At 37.0% G+C, this 15,120-nt stretch overlaps 1 protein-coding gene across 1 annotated transcript in view; it reads left to right on the forward strand.

Moving 5' to 3' along the window:
• The window catches only part of Vps15 (vacuolar protein sorting 15), a 529,585-nt gene that overhangs the window by 497,872 nt on the left and 16,593 nt on the right, over positions 1 to 15,120 (forward strand). The window contains exon 32 of the mRNA XM_090391958.1: positions 1,527 to 1,652. Coding sequence (XP_090248084.1) covers positions 1,527 to 1,652 — 126 coding nt within the window. The remainder of the gene's footprint in view (positions 1 to 1,526; positions 1,653 to 15,120) is intronic.

A 15,120-nucleotide genomic window follows, 5' to 3' on the forward strand; every position in this document is an offset into this window, starting at 1 on the left:
AGTGGATTCACATATATGTTGCTTTAAAAAAAAAAAAAAAAAAAAAGCTATTTTGACTAACTCTTAAAAAAAAAAAAAAGTGCTGCTGTTTCATTTATCCAATAAATATCATCAATATTAAAATCAGTTATTATTAATACAATACTGAGTGTCTCAGTTAATATTGATGATGCTGTTTGGTTAGAAAGACCTGGGTTCAAATCCTGAGGATGCAGAAAACCTTTATAAGAACTATCAGCTGAAGGTGAGTTAACCAATCTTGTATAGAGGTAGTAGGATTTTCATCCTCCCCACTCCCTTCCTGGAAGCTTTGGTTATTCAACCCATAGAATAGGCAGAGTAGCATGTGCAATTTACTGACATATTGCACCTGCTTCATTGCTTTAATTGTTTCAACCAATAAATCCAAAACACGATAACATAACATCGTACCATTTCCTAACTCAGTTAATAACTAGCCCGTAATACAATCACTCTGCTATAATAACATATGCTCTTAATTTTAGAACCCCCATGCATTTATCACCCACTGCATTGTCTCAAACTCATCCCCACTACACATTTAATCAGTCATTAATTTCAAAATGTATGTCATTCCTTATAAGAAATAATACTTCTCCTTCCCTTTTTCATACCCCCCCTTCTTGACAACATTATAATTTCCCTTATGCAATTCTTCATCACAATTTCCTCATTAAGCCAATTTCAGTAACTCCTGTCATATACGATTTAGTATCTCTGCTATTAATTTAAACTATAGTAGCATATTTTTTTAAACACATTAGTGTAAAAAAATGTTAAACACCACAGATCATATTCTGAAGCCAAAATTTTCTTGCTGTTTATCCTTAAATCTTGGTCACTTGCTTCTTTCTCCCTTGTGAGTTATTGCTTCTACCCTTTGAATTCTTCTCCAGATGTTTTAAGTACATCACTCTCATTGCAATTATGGCTTTGCCCAGCTCATTTGAATAACATCACTCAGGTATATGAGTCATTACAAAACCACTCCTATGGATTACTAATAAAGCATTAGGTAATTAAGGAATCCACAATTATGACTGGTATACAATGTGCTTAATAACTAATTTGTTACCATTACACTAATTCTACATTCTTTGTTATTGAATCTAAGTATAATGAAGAATGTATGGTCAGTGCATATATTATTTTCTTATTAAATAAACCAAGGATAATAACTGGTGTGTGTATTTTTGTAGGGTAGGTCAATCAGAAAGCAAAATATTCAGCTAGGATGGGTCTTGGATCATAGATAATGTGGCTGCAGGCTGTTTTGTTATCTACAGGCTAGCCATGAGTTGACTAGCTGTAAAATTTATTTTATGATGAACACATATTGTGAATATTTCTTATATGAATAATTTGCTATAAATACATCATCTGTTTATATCATCTAATTTAATAATGAAAATAACAAACAACAGATATGAAATAATATTTGTTTGTTAATTAAAGTAAGTTGTTAAAATGAGTTATTATTTATTATTATGCTTTTTTTTTTTTAGGATTAATAACCACTTTCTCTGTGGATCCCCACCTATGCTGGCTTGTAGTAGGAACAGCCAAGGGAAACTTGATATGTTGGGATATGAGATTTCAGCTGCCTATTACAACTGTCGCTCACCCAAAAGGCAAGTATTAATAGTTAAACATGCTTTTATTCTACATAACTACCAGTATGGGAAATAGTGACAGTCTAAAATTCTTCATTTAAGAGATAAGTTTTAAAATTCATCTTTGAAATGGCATTTTTAAACCCAAACCAGAGATTTTAATTAAGACATTGTAAAGTAATAATGTCTCAAAGAGACTATCAAAAACAAATAAAATGGATAATTCTGTGTATTCATCTTTAATTGGAATATTAAAAAATCTTTCAAGATCTTTAAAGAAAGATTATGTGTGCAACACTGAAACATGCAGGTGATTCATGGATGTTTGACATGATTTGCTGCTTGAATAGTAATTATGTATGTAAATGCAGAAATCATTACTTCCTTACTCATAATAATATTTTAAAGAAGAAGAGGACAATGTGAATTATATAATAACTAAAGTAATTTAATTTCTATTCCCTGTATTTCGTCAGAGTTAAACTGGAATCTTCAGAGAACAATATACAGCTAAATGAGTAAGTGAGACTGAAATGAAGAAACAAAGTCAGACCCAAAGTCCTGCCATGGCTACCTGCTTATTTAATGCACACAGAACAGCCGATCTTATTTCCTTTCCATCCATACTCATGGTTCAAAACCTGAGACCTCTGTTGGTTGCACTGCCACATTTCCTGACTTTATCATATTCATTGATTCCAGTAATTCATCTTGCACTTGTGCATATAAAAGAAAACTGCTACTAAAAGTGTACACACTGTGCAGATTCATTGAGTTCTTTACAGGCCATCTTATCTCTTGTGTATAATCTGCATTCAGTGCTTTGTAAGGTTCTACAGCTCCTTTACAAATTACATGGAAGGAAGCACTAACAAATAAATTGCATGAGATTAAGCATTGGCAGTCAAATCAATGGAGAAACAGAAGATAGGAAGCTGTTTTTGCTAGGCTTCATATAGGTCACAGTCTTCTTATGCATTCATATTTACTGAGCACTGGTGACTCACCTATGTGTGAATAGTGCAATATGCATCTCATCATATGTTACATTCTGGTGGATTGCCAGCACTTCACTCGAGAAAGGAATGAATTTTTTAATACATTGGCTGAGCCATATACACTCAGGTAGATCTTATCAGATCAGATAATATTCATGAAGTTTTTAACTTTTTAAAAATAATTAATTTATATGAACATATTTGATTATAAATTCTCTTTATACGTATATACTGCTTTCCTTTACTAAATTTTTAAAATTTACTGTTTGTACATAACATGTTATTTACTATTTTACATATTTATTACTGCGTATTATTACCTTGAGTACAGCTGTAACCTTTGGTTTGGCACAGTATGACCCTTGCTATCCTTGTGCCAGCTGTTTCTGAGAAAACAGTTTGGCTAAGTCTTTGGCTAATTTGTATACAGGTGAATCCACATTGGGGTATAATGATGCATTTTGTATCTGGATTTTAACCAGTCTGGGAGTGGGGGAGGGTTGATTATAAATTTATTGGCACAAGGACAGCAAAAAGGTCATATTACACCAATTGAAAGGTTGAAGCCATATTCAAACTAATAATAAGCATTAATAAAGAGAAAAATTAGTAAATAACATGCTGTGTACAAAAAAGCAAACTTTAAAAAACGTTATAAAGCAAAGCAGTATCTACATAATAAATAGAATTTATAATCAAATGTTTGTATAAATTAATTTTTTCATTATTCACACATTGATAGGTCATCATCCCTCAGTAAATAAGAATGTGTAAGATGCCTGTGACTTATGAGAGCCTAACAAAAACAACTCCCTATCTTCTGGTTCTCCATTGACTTGACTGACAATTTTAATTTCAGGTGTAATTGCATGCAGTTCATTTTTCAGTGCTTCATACCATGTTGACTGCCACCAGGTTATTAGCATGAATCTTATAAATTGTCTGTAGTCTGTATATTATTATTATTATTATGGGCGACTCCAGGGAGTCCTTACTCCAGGGACTCATCAGGGGAGGCCCTAAACATCATGTCCACACAACTATATGACATTCTCACAGTATCTATCATACCTTGCCTTGAACTCATTCACCGTCATAGCACCCACAACAGAATCTGGCAGCTTATTCCACTCATTTACCACTCTAAAAGTAAAGAACCCAGCTTTAACACCCCTTGCTAACCACACTCTTGCCCAGCTTCCATAGGTGTCCCCTAGTTCTCCCACCACCAGTCCTGATCTCAAAAATATTCTCTGAATTAATCCTATAGAAACCCTTTAGCAATTTGAATGTCTCAATCATATCTCCCCTTTTCCGCCTATCAACTAATTTCTGCAACCCACAAATCTTCAACCTGTTCTCATTTGGTTCATTCCATAGACCTGCTATCATCTTAGTCACTCACCTCTGGATCCTCTCCACCTCCTCCCCATCAAGGAGGAACCTAGGTGACCAAATCTGGGCACAGTAGTCCAGATGAGGTCTTATCAAGGCTCGGTACAGAGGTACAATAACTTGCTTGTCTCTGCTCGTCAAAGTATTTTTCAACAACCAAGTGAGTCGATGAGCTGATGTGCAATGTGCCCTGCTAAACTTCATCTCCCTATCCACCAACACTCAAGTCCACAGCCTCATCAATCTCCTGGAGTATGGTTCCACCAATGTGGTATACTGCTGCTGATCTTTTCACCCCAAAATGCATAACCTTACATTTTGTCACATTAAATTGACATCCATTCTCCTTAGCCCAGAACTCCAATCTATCCAAGTCGTCCTGCAAGATTTTGACATCTTCTGCATTCACTATTGCCCTACCCAACTTTGCATCATCAGCGAACAAATGAACTGTTCCTCTTAGATCCTTCCCTATATCGTTAATGAACAAATTAAACAGAAGTGGTTCAAGAACAGAACCCTGTGGCACACCACTAGTCACAGGCCGTCTTTTGGACTCTACTCCTGAATAAACTACTCTTTGATATCTCTCCATCAATCACCCACCTATCCATCTCACCAACCCTATATCCATTCCCATATGTTGTAGTTTATGGATTAGAATTCCATGTGGTATCCTGTTATATGCCTTTGCCAGGTCCAGCAGTATCACTGTAAACCCATTACCCTTATCCAGTTCAGCCGTCACTGTGTTATAAAACTTGAGCAAGTTACTGAGGCATGATCTACCCTTCGCAAAGCCATGCTGTCCCCCGTACAGTATCTCATTTTCATCAATCCATTCCTGTATTTTTCCCTTGACTACTTTCTCCAAGACCTTGACAACGACTCCTGATATGCTGATCGGTCAATAATTTGCAACCGAAGTCTTGGATCCTCCTTTATGCAGTGGAACTATTTTCCCCTCTTTCCACACCTTCGGGACTAAACCAGACCCGAGACTCAGATTAAACAACATGGTCAAGGGCACTGATAATTCCTTAGCCGCTTCACGCAAGACCCATGCTGGTATACCATCCAATCCCACAGATGTATTCACATTAAGGTTCTGTAATAGACTATTCATCTCCACTTCATTCATCACAAAATCCTGTATAAACTAATGGTTCCTTCATTTCTTCAATGTCACCACCTGGATGATATACTTTTGCAAAGTGCTCGCTTAGTAACTCCACTATATCGACTGATTCAGTGACTTCCTTACCATTGTCATTCCTTAAAATCATTTTGCCATGTACAGTTTTTTTTCTTCCTTGCAGCATATTGAAAGAACTGTTTGGGATTCTCTTTAGCTTGCATAGCTAGTTTCCTTTCATAATCCGCTTTTGCTTTTTTACCACACTCGTTACCCTTCTGGCCTGCACTTTATACAGTTTGTGTGCCTGCATGTCACCTCTTTCTTTAAATTCCCTCCACAGTTGTTTCTTTTTTTCCAGCTCAAGCTTAATGGTGTTATTCATCCTTTTAACCCCTACTTGTTTTACTATTCGGACCCTAGGTATACAATCAGCCATAACCTCCTGTAAATGCTCCTTGACCACTTCCCATGCTCTATCGATATCCAGCCCTTGCAGTTGTACATGCCATGGCACTGATCCAAGCAATCTCCTAAGCTTGCCATACTTGCCAGCAGGGTAATTCCACATATACCCTGTCTTAATCATCCGCACCTTTAGCCACCTCCCAGGTCAAGACCTTATGATCACTCTCACGAATAGGTGGCAACATGGTCATATTCATTACAGTCAAATTCTCAGATGCTATTACCAGGTCAAGCACTCTTGCATCCCTAGTATATTCAATTACATGCTGTCTCAGATAGTTATCCATTAATAATTGAATAAAATCCTTTTCCTTCCTCACATGTGTCCTCTCCTCCTTCCAATCAATGTTACCATAGTTGAAATCCCCCATAATAATTACCCTCCTTCCACTCATATCATCTCATCAATTTGTTTGTGCATACTATCTCTACCATCTATTCCATCACCTGGTCTATAGCAGCACCCAGTATATTTTATTCTGCCAGTCTCAGTCTCACACCAAATAGCCTCACATGAGCTCTTTTCACTATCCTGCAATACAACTTCAATTCTCCTTGGCTGCAGTTCATCAGCTATCATCAATAACACCCCTCCCCCCATTTTATTCTCTCTGTCCCTCCTAAACACACTATAACCTACACATTCTATCCCACTAACTATATCTTCTTCCGTCAGCCATGTTTCACTAATGCCAATAACCTATGGCCAGGAAGAGCCAATCAAGGCCAAAAATTCTTCCTTCTTGTTCCTAATACTCCTGGCATTAGTATACATGAAATGCAGTGACCTTTGTTCCATCCCTATTTTGATGCGATATTCTAACTATCCCATTCCGATTTTTTGTCCTTAGTACTGGCTCGGGTACATTATATACATTCTTACACTCAACTTCTCACTGATGTCTGCATATTCCCCCCCCCCCTTCCTTGGTAGTTCTAGTTTCCCTCGTTCTGTACATCCATTTTCACTTCATTCAGCAACACTTTTTCCAGTCTCCGCACACCAAACCCATTCAAATGCAGGCCATCCATCTTGTATAAATCCTTTCGCCCATCAAACTCATTCCACATGTCCACAAATTCCACACCACACCGTCTGCATAACCTGTGCATAATGTTATTTGCGATTATGGCCCTCCTTCTAAACTCCACTCTGTCATACCGTGGCAGCAGACTCACCATTCTAACTCTGTCACTCTTTTCTTTCGTTACCTTTAACAATACTTTCAAGTCCTCTCTCATAAAAAATTTATATCCTTTCAATTCATTTGTACCTGCCACAACTATCAATTCTTTCACCCTCTGTTTTTGCACTCTAATATTCTCACTTACATCCTTAAATTTCGCACCTGGTAAGTACGATTTAGTTAAACTCCCATCTATCACTCCTCTTAATAACGAGTCACCATACAACACTCTTTCCTTCATTTCAGAAACTCTCACTCTTACGCTTATTTTTCCTTTCAAACACTTGTTTATTTACGTTAGCCGAATCACTCTGGAAAGAGTTTTGCAGGTGCTCTAAATGCCACTGTGCGTTTTGTATCACTGCGCACAACCTAGCGATCTCACTTCCTACAAATAATTCCTCATTTTTTTTATCATTTAAACCATTTTCTCTCTCTGTATAGTTGCTTTCACTCTTTTTTTGATCACCACTCTCATTGCCATCTTGTACATTGCAATTCTCTATCAAGCCACTATTTTCACTCACATTCTGGCTTTCTTCAACCATAACTGTCTCATGACCTGATACATACTTCAGCTCCTCACTTTGCTTACACTTTCTGCACATTCTCCCACCACCACTATCACTTTCAATCCAAACTCCAGCCTCATTCGGGAATGCATACATCCCGTACACATCACATTGGACAAACTCTCTCACATTACAGTTTTTGAACAAAGGCATCGTATTTTTGGACGCTATTATCTTACGTCGCATTGGTGCCATGTGTTAATCTATGAAACGTATGATTAAAATACTAAATTAAATAAAACGGAATTCACACCAAAATCACACAGACACAACAAGCTACCAAAATTAGACAATATTACGTTATGATTTAAACCTATATTCTAATTTTCACTCAAAATTATACTTAGCTTTCGGGAGCTCTCTGAAAACACTACAGACCGTGTAGCCTTCTAGCAGACGCTATGGGGACTGACAAACAGTACTTGGAAAATGTATGAGCTGATCTAGTAGCTGCAGTCTTATTTCCCCTAATTCAATGTTGCTTGAAATTCCAGCACAGCTGAATATCAAAATTAAGGACTCTGAACTTGTACGAGAGTTATAGAACCTTGCAAAGCACCGTATGTGAATTGTACACAGGAGATGAGATGGCCTGTAAAGACCTCAACTAGACTGTATAAATTATACAGTTAGTAGCGGTTTCCTTTTATATGCACAAGTGCAAGCCGAATTGCATGCATCTCTGCTGTATCATTATTGAGGTCTCATTAGTCAGGATTTCCTGACTAATGAGAGTATTTCCTGACTATCATATTAATGATAGTCAGGAAATATAGCCAGGAACCATTATTATGTCTAATACTCTGATTTCCATCAGCATATTAGCCATTGAAGACATTTCGATACTCGGTTAGGTGGAATATTGTGTTTGTAGAGTGGATTTATTGCTCCTGAAGGATAAGCAACTTTTTCATATTTTAGTTGATAATATAGGTGAACTTATCATAGTTTTTGTTTTAAACGAGTGTGTGATTGAATGAGCTATTTACTTTGTAAATAAACCTGGTAATTTTTGTTTAAATATGATATTATGATATGGTATGGTGCAATGCATGATAGAGCAATGGTGGCAAAGACTACATTGTCAGGTGATATGAATTTGTGGGATTTTGTGCAGTGTGTGTATGTGTGTGAACTGTATTTGTCATTAAAATTAAAGGATTGTGTGTGTGTGTGTGTGTGTGTGTGTGTGTGTGTGTGTGTGTGTGTGTGTGTGTGTGTGTGTGTGTGTGTGTGTGTGTGTGTTAAATGTTTCAAAAGTGAATGACAATTAGGTAACGAGAACATAGCAAATGTCAGTAGAGTGGACAGTTTAGATTAGATGGCATATCAGCTAGAGATTTGCGAGAACATGCAAGGGAATAGGCTGTTTCATTTAATTAAGTCTCAGCTCTGGTAGAACTCCAAGGGACTGGAAAGAGGGCAAAATAATTACTTCGCATAAGGGAAGTTCTAAGATGACAGTAGCAAATTATAGAACAATCAGTATCCCAAGCATAGTGGTAAAAGTACTGGAAAAATTGGTCAAAAAGAGAATTCAAGAATGGGTGGATAAAAATATGATACTGTATGAGGAACAACATGGCTTTGTGAAGGGTCGGTCATGCCTTAATAATTTACTAACTTTTAAAATTATTGAGCTTCTCGTTGCAGAGAAAAGATACTAACTAGTCCAGGTAGGAATTTTCTAGAAGCGACTTCATTTTTAGGGCATAGTTAAGAGACAGTTGTTTTCATCTAAGTGGTAGAGCCAGTTCATTTGCTTCAACATAAAGACTTTTAATGGACAATGAACGAAAACACCAGTAGCTATCCATATACCCTGATGGATGGGATTCAACCTTTGCAGGCTAATCTGCTTTGCAGAACATGAGACCCATAGTCCAGTTTTAAATATATCAGTGTACTGATGAATCAATTCTTGATGAATGTGTACAAGGCATGTAAGCTTCTGTTGCTACTGGAATAAAACTTTGTCCAGTTCTTAACTCAGGTTCTAGGTGAAGAGTGCATTTTCTTCATGCAGAGGGCACCTTCTGTCTTTTTTTTGCTGAAAAGCTGAATCCATTAGTAAAAGCCAATGAAAAGACATGATCAGTTGATTGTTGAAGTTGTCTTTCAATTACCCTCATGTATAAGAGTGACAGTAAATTTTGAAGTCATCAACATATAGATTATCTTTATTGAATTAATTTTGACAGCAAAGAGTGTCACAATTAAGACAGAAACTTGGAGAACTCCCTCTTCTTGATAATATAACGAATATAGTGTACTTCCCACTTGGAAGATTTGAGACAAATTTTTAATAACAAGAAGGTGCCGTCTGAGACCTAGGTTATAAAGGTCTTTTTTAATATGCCATATCTCCAGACTGTTTCACTAGCTTTATCCATGTCAGAGCATACTGAAATCAGCTGTTCTCTTTTCAGGAATTCTCTCTTATACATATTTCTGAATGGACCAAATGGTCCATTGTCGAACAGTATTTACAAAAGTCACATTGTGTGGTGGAGAGAAGATCATTGCTTTCTAAACACTAGAGAAGTCAATCATTAACCAATTTCTCCAGTGTCTTACATAGCCAGTTAGAGTGATAGATCAGTAATTATTTGTTTGTATTGAATCCTTTCCTGAATTTTGGGATGGCAGTGACAGTTGACTTATGCCAAGAATCAGGAAACTCTTTCTGTAAATATTCTGTTGAAAGAGAAAGAGAAGAAGATCATTAGAAGATGTTTTATTATCTCATAATGGATGTCATCAGGACCTACTGCACTGGCATAAGACAGTAAAAAAAAAGAGTTCTTTTTGGTTCCTGCACAATGAATGACTGATTGTATAACTCTCCAACCAACAAGTCGTGGGTTTGAATCCCATCATGGGCATGGATATTTGTGATTGTCTTTAGGTGGAAGACGAATTTCATTGCCAAGTGTGAGACCACAGTCACACTTATTGGAAGCCTGAAGTGTCTTGAAAAAAGGGGCAGGGTTTCCATACTATCTAAAAATAAATAAAAAATTACAAAAAATATATATAAAAATGGAGGGGAAAAAATCCTTACCTTAAATCCTTAAAATGCACTCTAGGTGTAGTAGTAACTTTTCATAGATAGGAATCATATTAAAAAAAAAAAAAAAAATTTAAAGCTATGAGATTAGATATGGTAGGATTATTGGATATCTACAAAATATACCCCTGTCTGTCTTGATCTTTTTTTGGCTGCTTAGCACACAATGTACCACCAAGATTTTTGATAGAATGGAAATCGAGATGCAGTTTTTAGAATTACTATTCTTGCTGCCTGACTATTACATCCGTTACATACACTGCTTGGAAAGAAGTTAATGGATACCGATGAGCAAGGTGCATTGTGCCATGTAACGAGTCATGTCTTTGTAGCCAGTATAAATTCTAGGAATATGATGCTTCCAAGTCAGTGTAACTGTGTCCAGGTGAAATGGCTGTGAGAAGGGAATTGACAAAGTTTGAAACAGGCATTGTAATAGAATGGCATTTTACAGGCCTATCTGTTGAGCAAATTGTTGACAAATTGGGCCATCCCAGGTCATCAGCCATTGATAATATAATGAAATAGATGCACAGGGAGTCAATTGCAAGTGCTACCTGCAGTGGACAACCCACCATACCCACAAACATGACCATAGAGTGCTACGAAGGATAATATGTAAAAAACAACATTCATCAGCTGACATGTTGAATGCAGAGTTCCACGCATTGACTGGAAAAATCTGCACAAAAGCATCCAGAACCAAGGCTCACATCATAGGTTTCCATGGTAGGACTGCAATATGCAAGCCCCACATTACCCGAACTAACGTACAGCATTGTCTTCAGTGGTGCAAAGAGCATGCACAGAAGCTGTGTTTATGGAGTGACAAATCACTCTACCGAGAAGATGGATGGGTGTGAGTGTTGCAGATGCCCAGTGAACGTCTCTTAAAAGAGTGGGTAACCCCGAACTGTGAAATTCGGAAGTGGTGGTGTGATCCATCCTTTTTTTTTTTTTTTTTAGCCTCAGATCTCTGTTTGCGGTGCCATGAGTATGAGTATTGAACAAGAAGCGGTATCTAAACATTCTGGACAGTGCAGTGCTTCGTACTTTGTGGCGTTTCTGTGAAACTGACCATTATGAAACACCGTGTCATGAGGCTGCTGCTGTAACTGCATGGTTTGCATGCCTACAGGAAAGATGGTCCAAAATTGGACCATCTTTTGACTGAAGACTGCTTCAATATTAAATTTTGCAAGATGGAAAAAAGTGTTCCAGTCAGTCTGGTCCATTTTCCACTTGAGGATCCATGCAGTAGAACATGGTTCCTAGCAGACATATTGCAAATCATGGGAAAATTATCTCTTCCATGTATGTTTCCATCATTACCCCATATAAGCAGTGGAAGAATGGCAGCATTGCAGAGATAGTTATATGGAAGAAGGTATTCAGTCTATTATTAAGAAGGCAGAGTTCATTATAATAAATGGACATTTATTTATTGGACATTTATTAAAAAAGTGTTGTGTCCATTAAAGTCATCCATGAAATAAGATCTATGAGCTCAGGAAGTTGAAATATAAGGTTATCCAAGTCAATCTCATTTAACTCAGAACCTGGCAGTAAATAAATGGAACATACTGCAATAAGAAAACCCACAGACAGGTAAATGGCTATCATTTCCAGAGCAGTATTAAGCTGAATACATTGAAAAGGAGTATGATTTCCTACTAAGATAGCAACCCCTCAGTCAGCAGAACTGTCTCCAGTTCTCTCCTTACAAACAACAGTTAAATATTGTGAGGGCCCTTTAGGTGGTTCCTCACCAGGAACCACCTTAAGGGCCCTCCTTTAAATGTTTCTGCATCAGAATTATCATCAATATTTTGATGATATCAGGGTTCTGTGACATTTCCTCTGTGAAAATGTTCCTATTGTTTTGGGTTTGTAGGGGGGGAAAAAAGGCTCCAGTTCGTCAATGATAAGCTAAGTGTATATTAGATCCTGCATTATTTCAAAGCCGAATGTAGAAACTATGAAAGATTTGTAAGGTAAGTTGATCAGAGAGCTTATTGGAATACACTCCCCAGCATTCACAAGTTGCCTTAGTGTGGACTACTTAAAAGACAGTCACTGCCCAAGTGTCTATATATTGAAGCCTTTTGGCTCTTTATTTTAGTTCATTGTGATGTTGGTGTGATTTAAACAACAGGTGCCTTTCCATCAATTCTATGTAGAGTATTCAGGGCATGATCAGAAAAGCCAGATTTACCATAGTGGTTAAATTTAATGTGCCGTTTATGTTCCTTTTTTTGGATAGGAATTGTGCATCCTGTAATTTGTCCTATATATGGCAAATTATCTCTTCCATGTATGTTCCCATTATTACCCCATGTAAGCAGTGGAAGAATGGCAGCATTGCAGATAGTTATATGGAAGAAGGTATTCAGTCTATTATTAAGAAGGCAGAGTTCATTATTATCAAGTACACTCAGTGTACACAGTACGCTCAGTGATACAGTGAACCTTTCTAACCATGCCCTGAACAATGGCGAATTCTTGCTACTTAGTAAAGGCTTAAGCTTTGCTGTGGCACCAAGGACTATTAAGAAATTAGATTTTATATACCATATTGAAAGAAGCTTAAGATTTCTCCCAACCACCATAGCTAATACATTTGGAAACCTCGAACATTTGAAATTTAAATGATGTGAAAACAGTAACTAGCAACCTAACCAGATTTGAATTGGCAGCTGTGAAATTGCTAAAACCAAATCCGAACATCATAATCATTAGAGCTGATAAAGGCAGTGCCACTATTATTTTAAACTGAACAACATATTTGGAAAAAAGGAATCAATTAGTCTCAGACAACAGCGCCTATCAGCGTGTTAACTATAACCCAACTAATCGGATAAAAAAGAAAACAGAAAAATTACATAAATCAGTCATTTCTTGGTCCGAAGATACAGTTAAAAAAACTACTTCCACACTATGCTCGTTCCCCGAGAATTTACAGTTTACCCGAGATTCATTAAACAGAATGTACAGCTCCGGCCGATAGTTGAAGGTGTAGATTCCTCTCCTTTTATTTTAAACCCAAAGTCTGGTTTAGATACATTGAAAATGATGTTTTTGCTCTCTAGTCTCATGGCCACCAGACATTAGACACTTTCCTCAGCCACCTGTGGCCTAAAAATCCCAAGAATATGGAAGGTGCATATTCTACCCAAATAACCTTTCCGTATAAGAGTTAATTATAAATAGGACTGTATGTAATCCAGGATCTTAACTCTAATATAACAACCCTCATGTTAAATTAGGATACCACTTTTGCTCTAATAAAACTATCTGTATGAGAGTGTTCTCTGATGATGTTATAAACATAATAAAGCTTTAACGTAGTTATTTTATTTTTAATTAATTATTTATTTTCACTAGAGATCAAGCCAATAGATAACTGTTAATCAAATCATTGTCTCTTTGGCATACTGTTTGAAATGTAATGTAGCTTGCATAAGTTTGCATAATGCAAAGCACATCTCCTTGCAGAAATGTATAATGCTATGCATTATGGGAAGGGTCACTACCCAGACTGGTTTCGACTTTTATTGAGGTCTCTTCACTCGGAGCGAGACCCAGAGGTGATACCAAGGTTGAAGCAATGCAGAAGTCATATTTCCATATGCCGTTGCCAAAAGGTGTTACACCTTATTATTAAATTACTCTGTATTAGAGAAAGACATCTGATGTTTTTTTCCACTTGGTTAAACTAAAAATTATATATTTAGTTTAATCCTTTATCCAAGTGTAGGCAAACAAAGTTTGCGCCTGAAGTATCTTCAGGACTGGGGCAACTTGTGGCAAAGGTGGAATGAGTTGACATCACTTTCCTTAGTACCCATGGGAAGGGTCACTACCCTTGGATAGTGACCCTTCCCATAATGCATAAGCATTATACATGTCTGCAAGGAGATGTGCTTTGCATTATGGGATAATACTAAGAAAGTGATGTTAACTCAGTTCACCTTTGCCACGAGTTGCCCCAGTCTTGAAGATACTTCAGGTGCAAACTTTGTTTGCCTGCACTTGGATAAAGGATTAAACTAAATATATAATTTATAGTCTAACCAAGTGGAAAAAAACTTCCAACATCTTTCTCTAATCCAGAGTAATTTAATAAGAAGGTGTGAAACCTTTTGGCAACTGGCATATGGAAATATGACTTCTGCATTGCTTCGACTTTGGTATAACCTCTGGATCTGACTCCCACTGAAGAGACCTCAATAAAGGTTGAAACCAGTCTGATTAGTGACCCTTCCCATAATGCACAGCATTATACATGCCTGCAAGGAGATGTGCTTTGCATTATGGGATACTGAAGAAAGTGATGTGAACTCAGTCTACCTTTGCCACAAGTTGCCCCAGTTCTGAAGATACTTCAGGCGCAAACTTTGTTTGCCTACACTTGGATAAAGGATTAAACTAAATATATAATTTATAGTCTTACCAAGTGGGGGAAAACTTCCAGCATTTAGGTTATTAACTCTTTGGGCGTTTAATGAAAAAACTGCAGCAGATCTTTATGTAGTATCCTAATACTAACCCCTGTAGGCTTTTCGTCTCCTGTTTCCACTTAAGACTACTGAGATTTCATTTTTATTCATTTATATATAGGAAATATACTAATTATTGCATTTGTCAGCTGTTACAAAGCA

Source organism: Typopeltis vanoorti, chromosome 4, assembly GCF_054136105.1.
Source record: "Typopeltis vanoorti isolate ZY-2024b chromosome 4, IOZ_Tvanoo_1.0, whole genome shotgun sequence".
Taxonomy (NCBI): domain Eukaryota; kingdom Metazoa; phylum Arthropoda; class Arachnida; order Uropygi; family Thelyphonidae; genus Typopeltis; species Typopeltis vanoorti.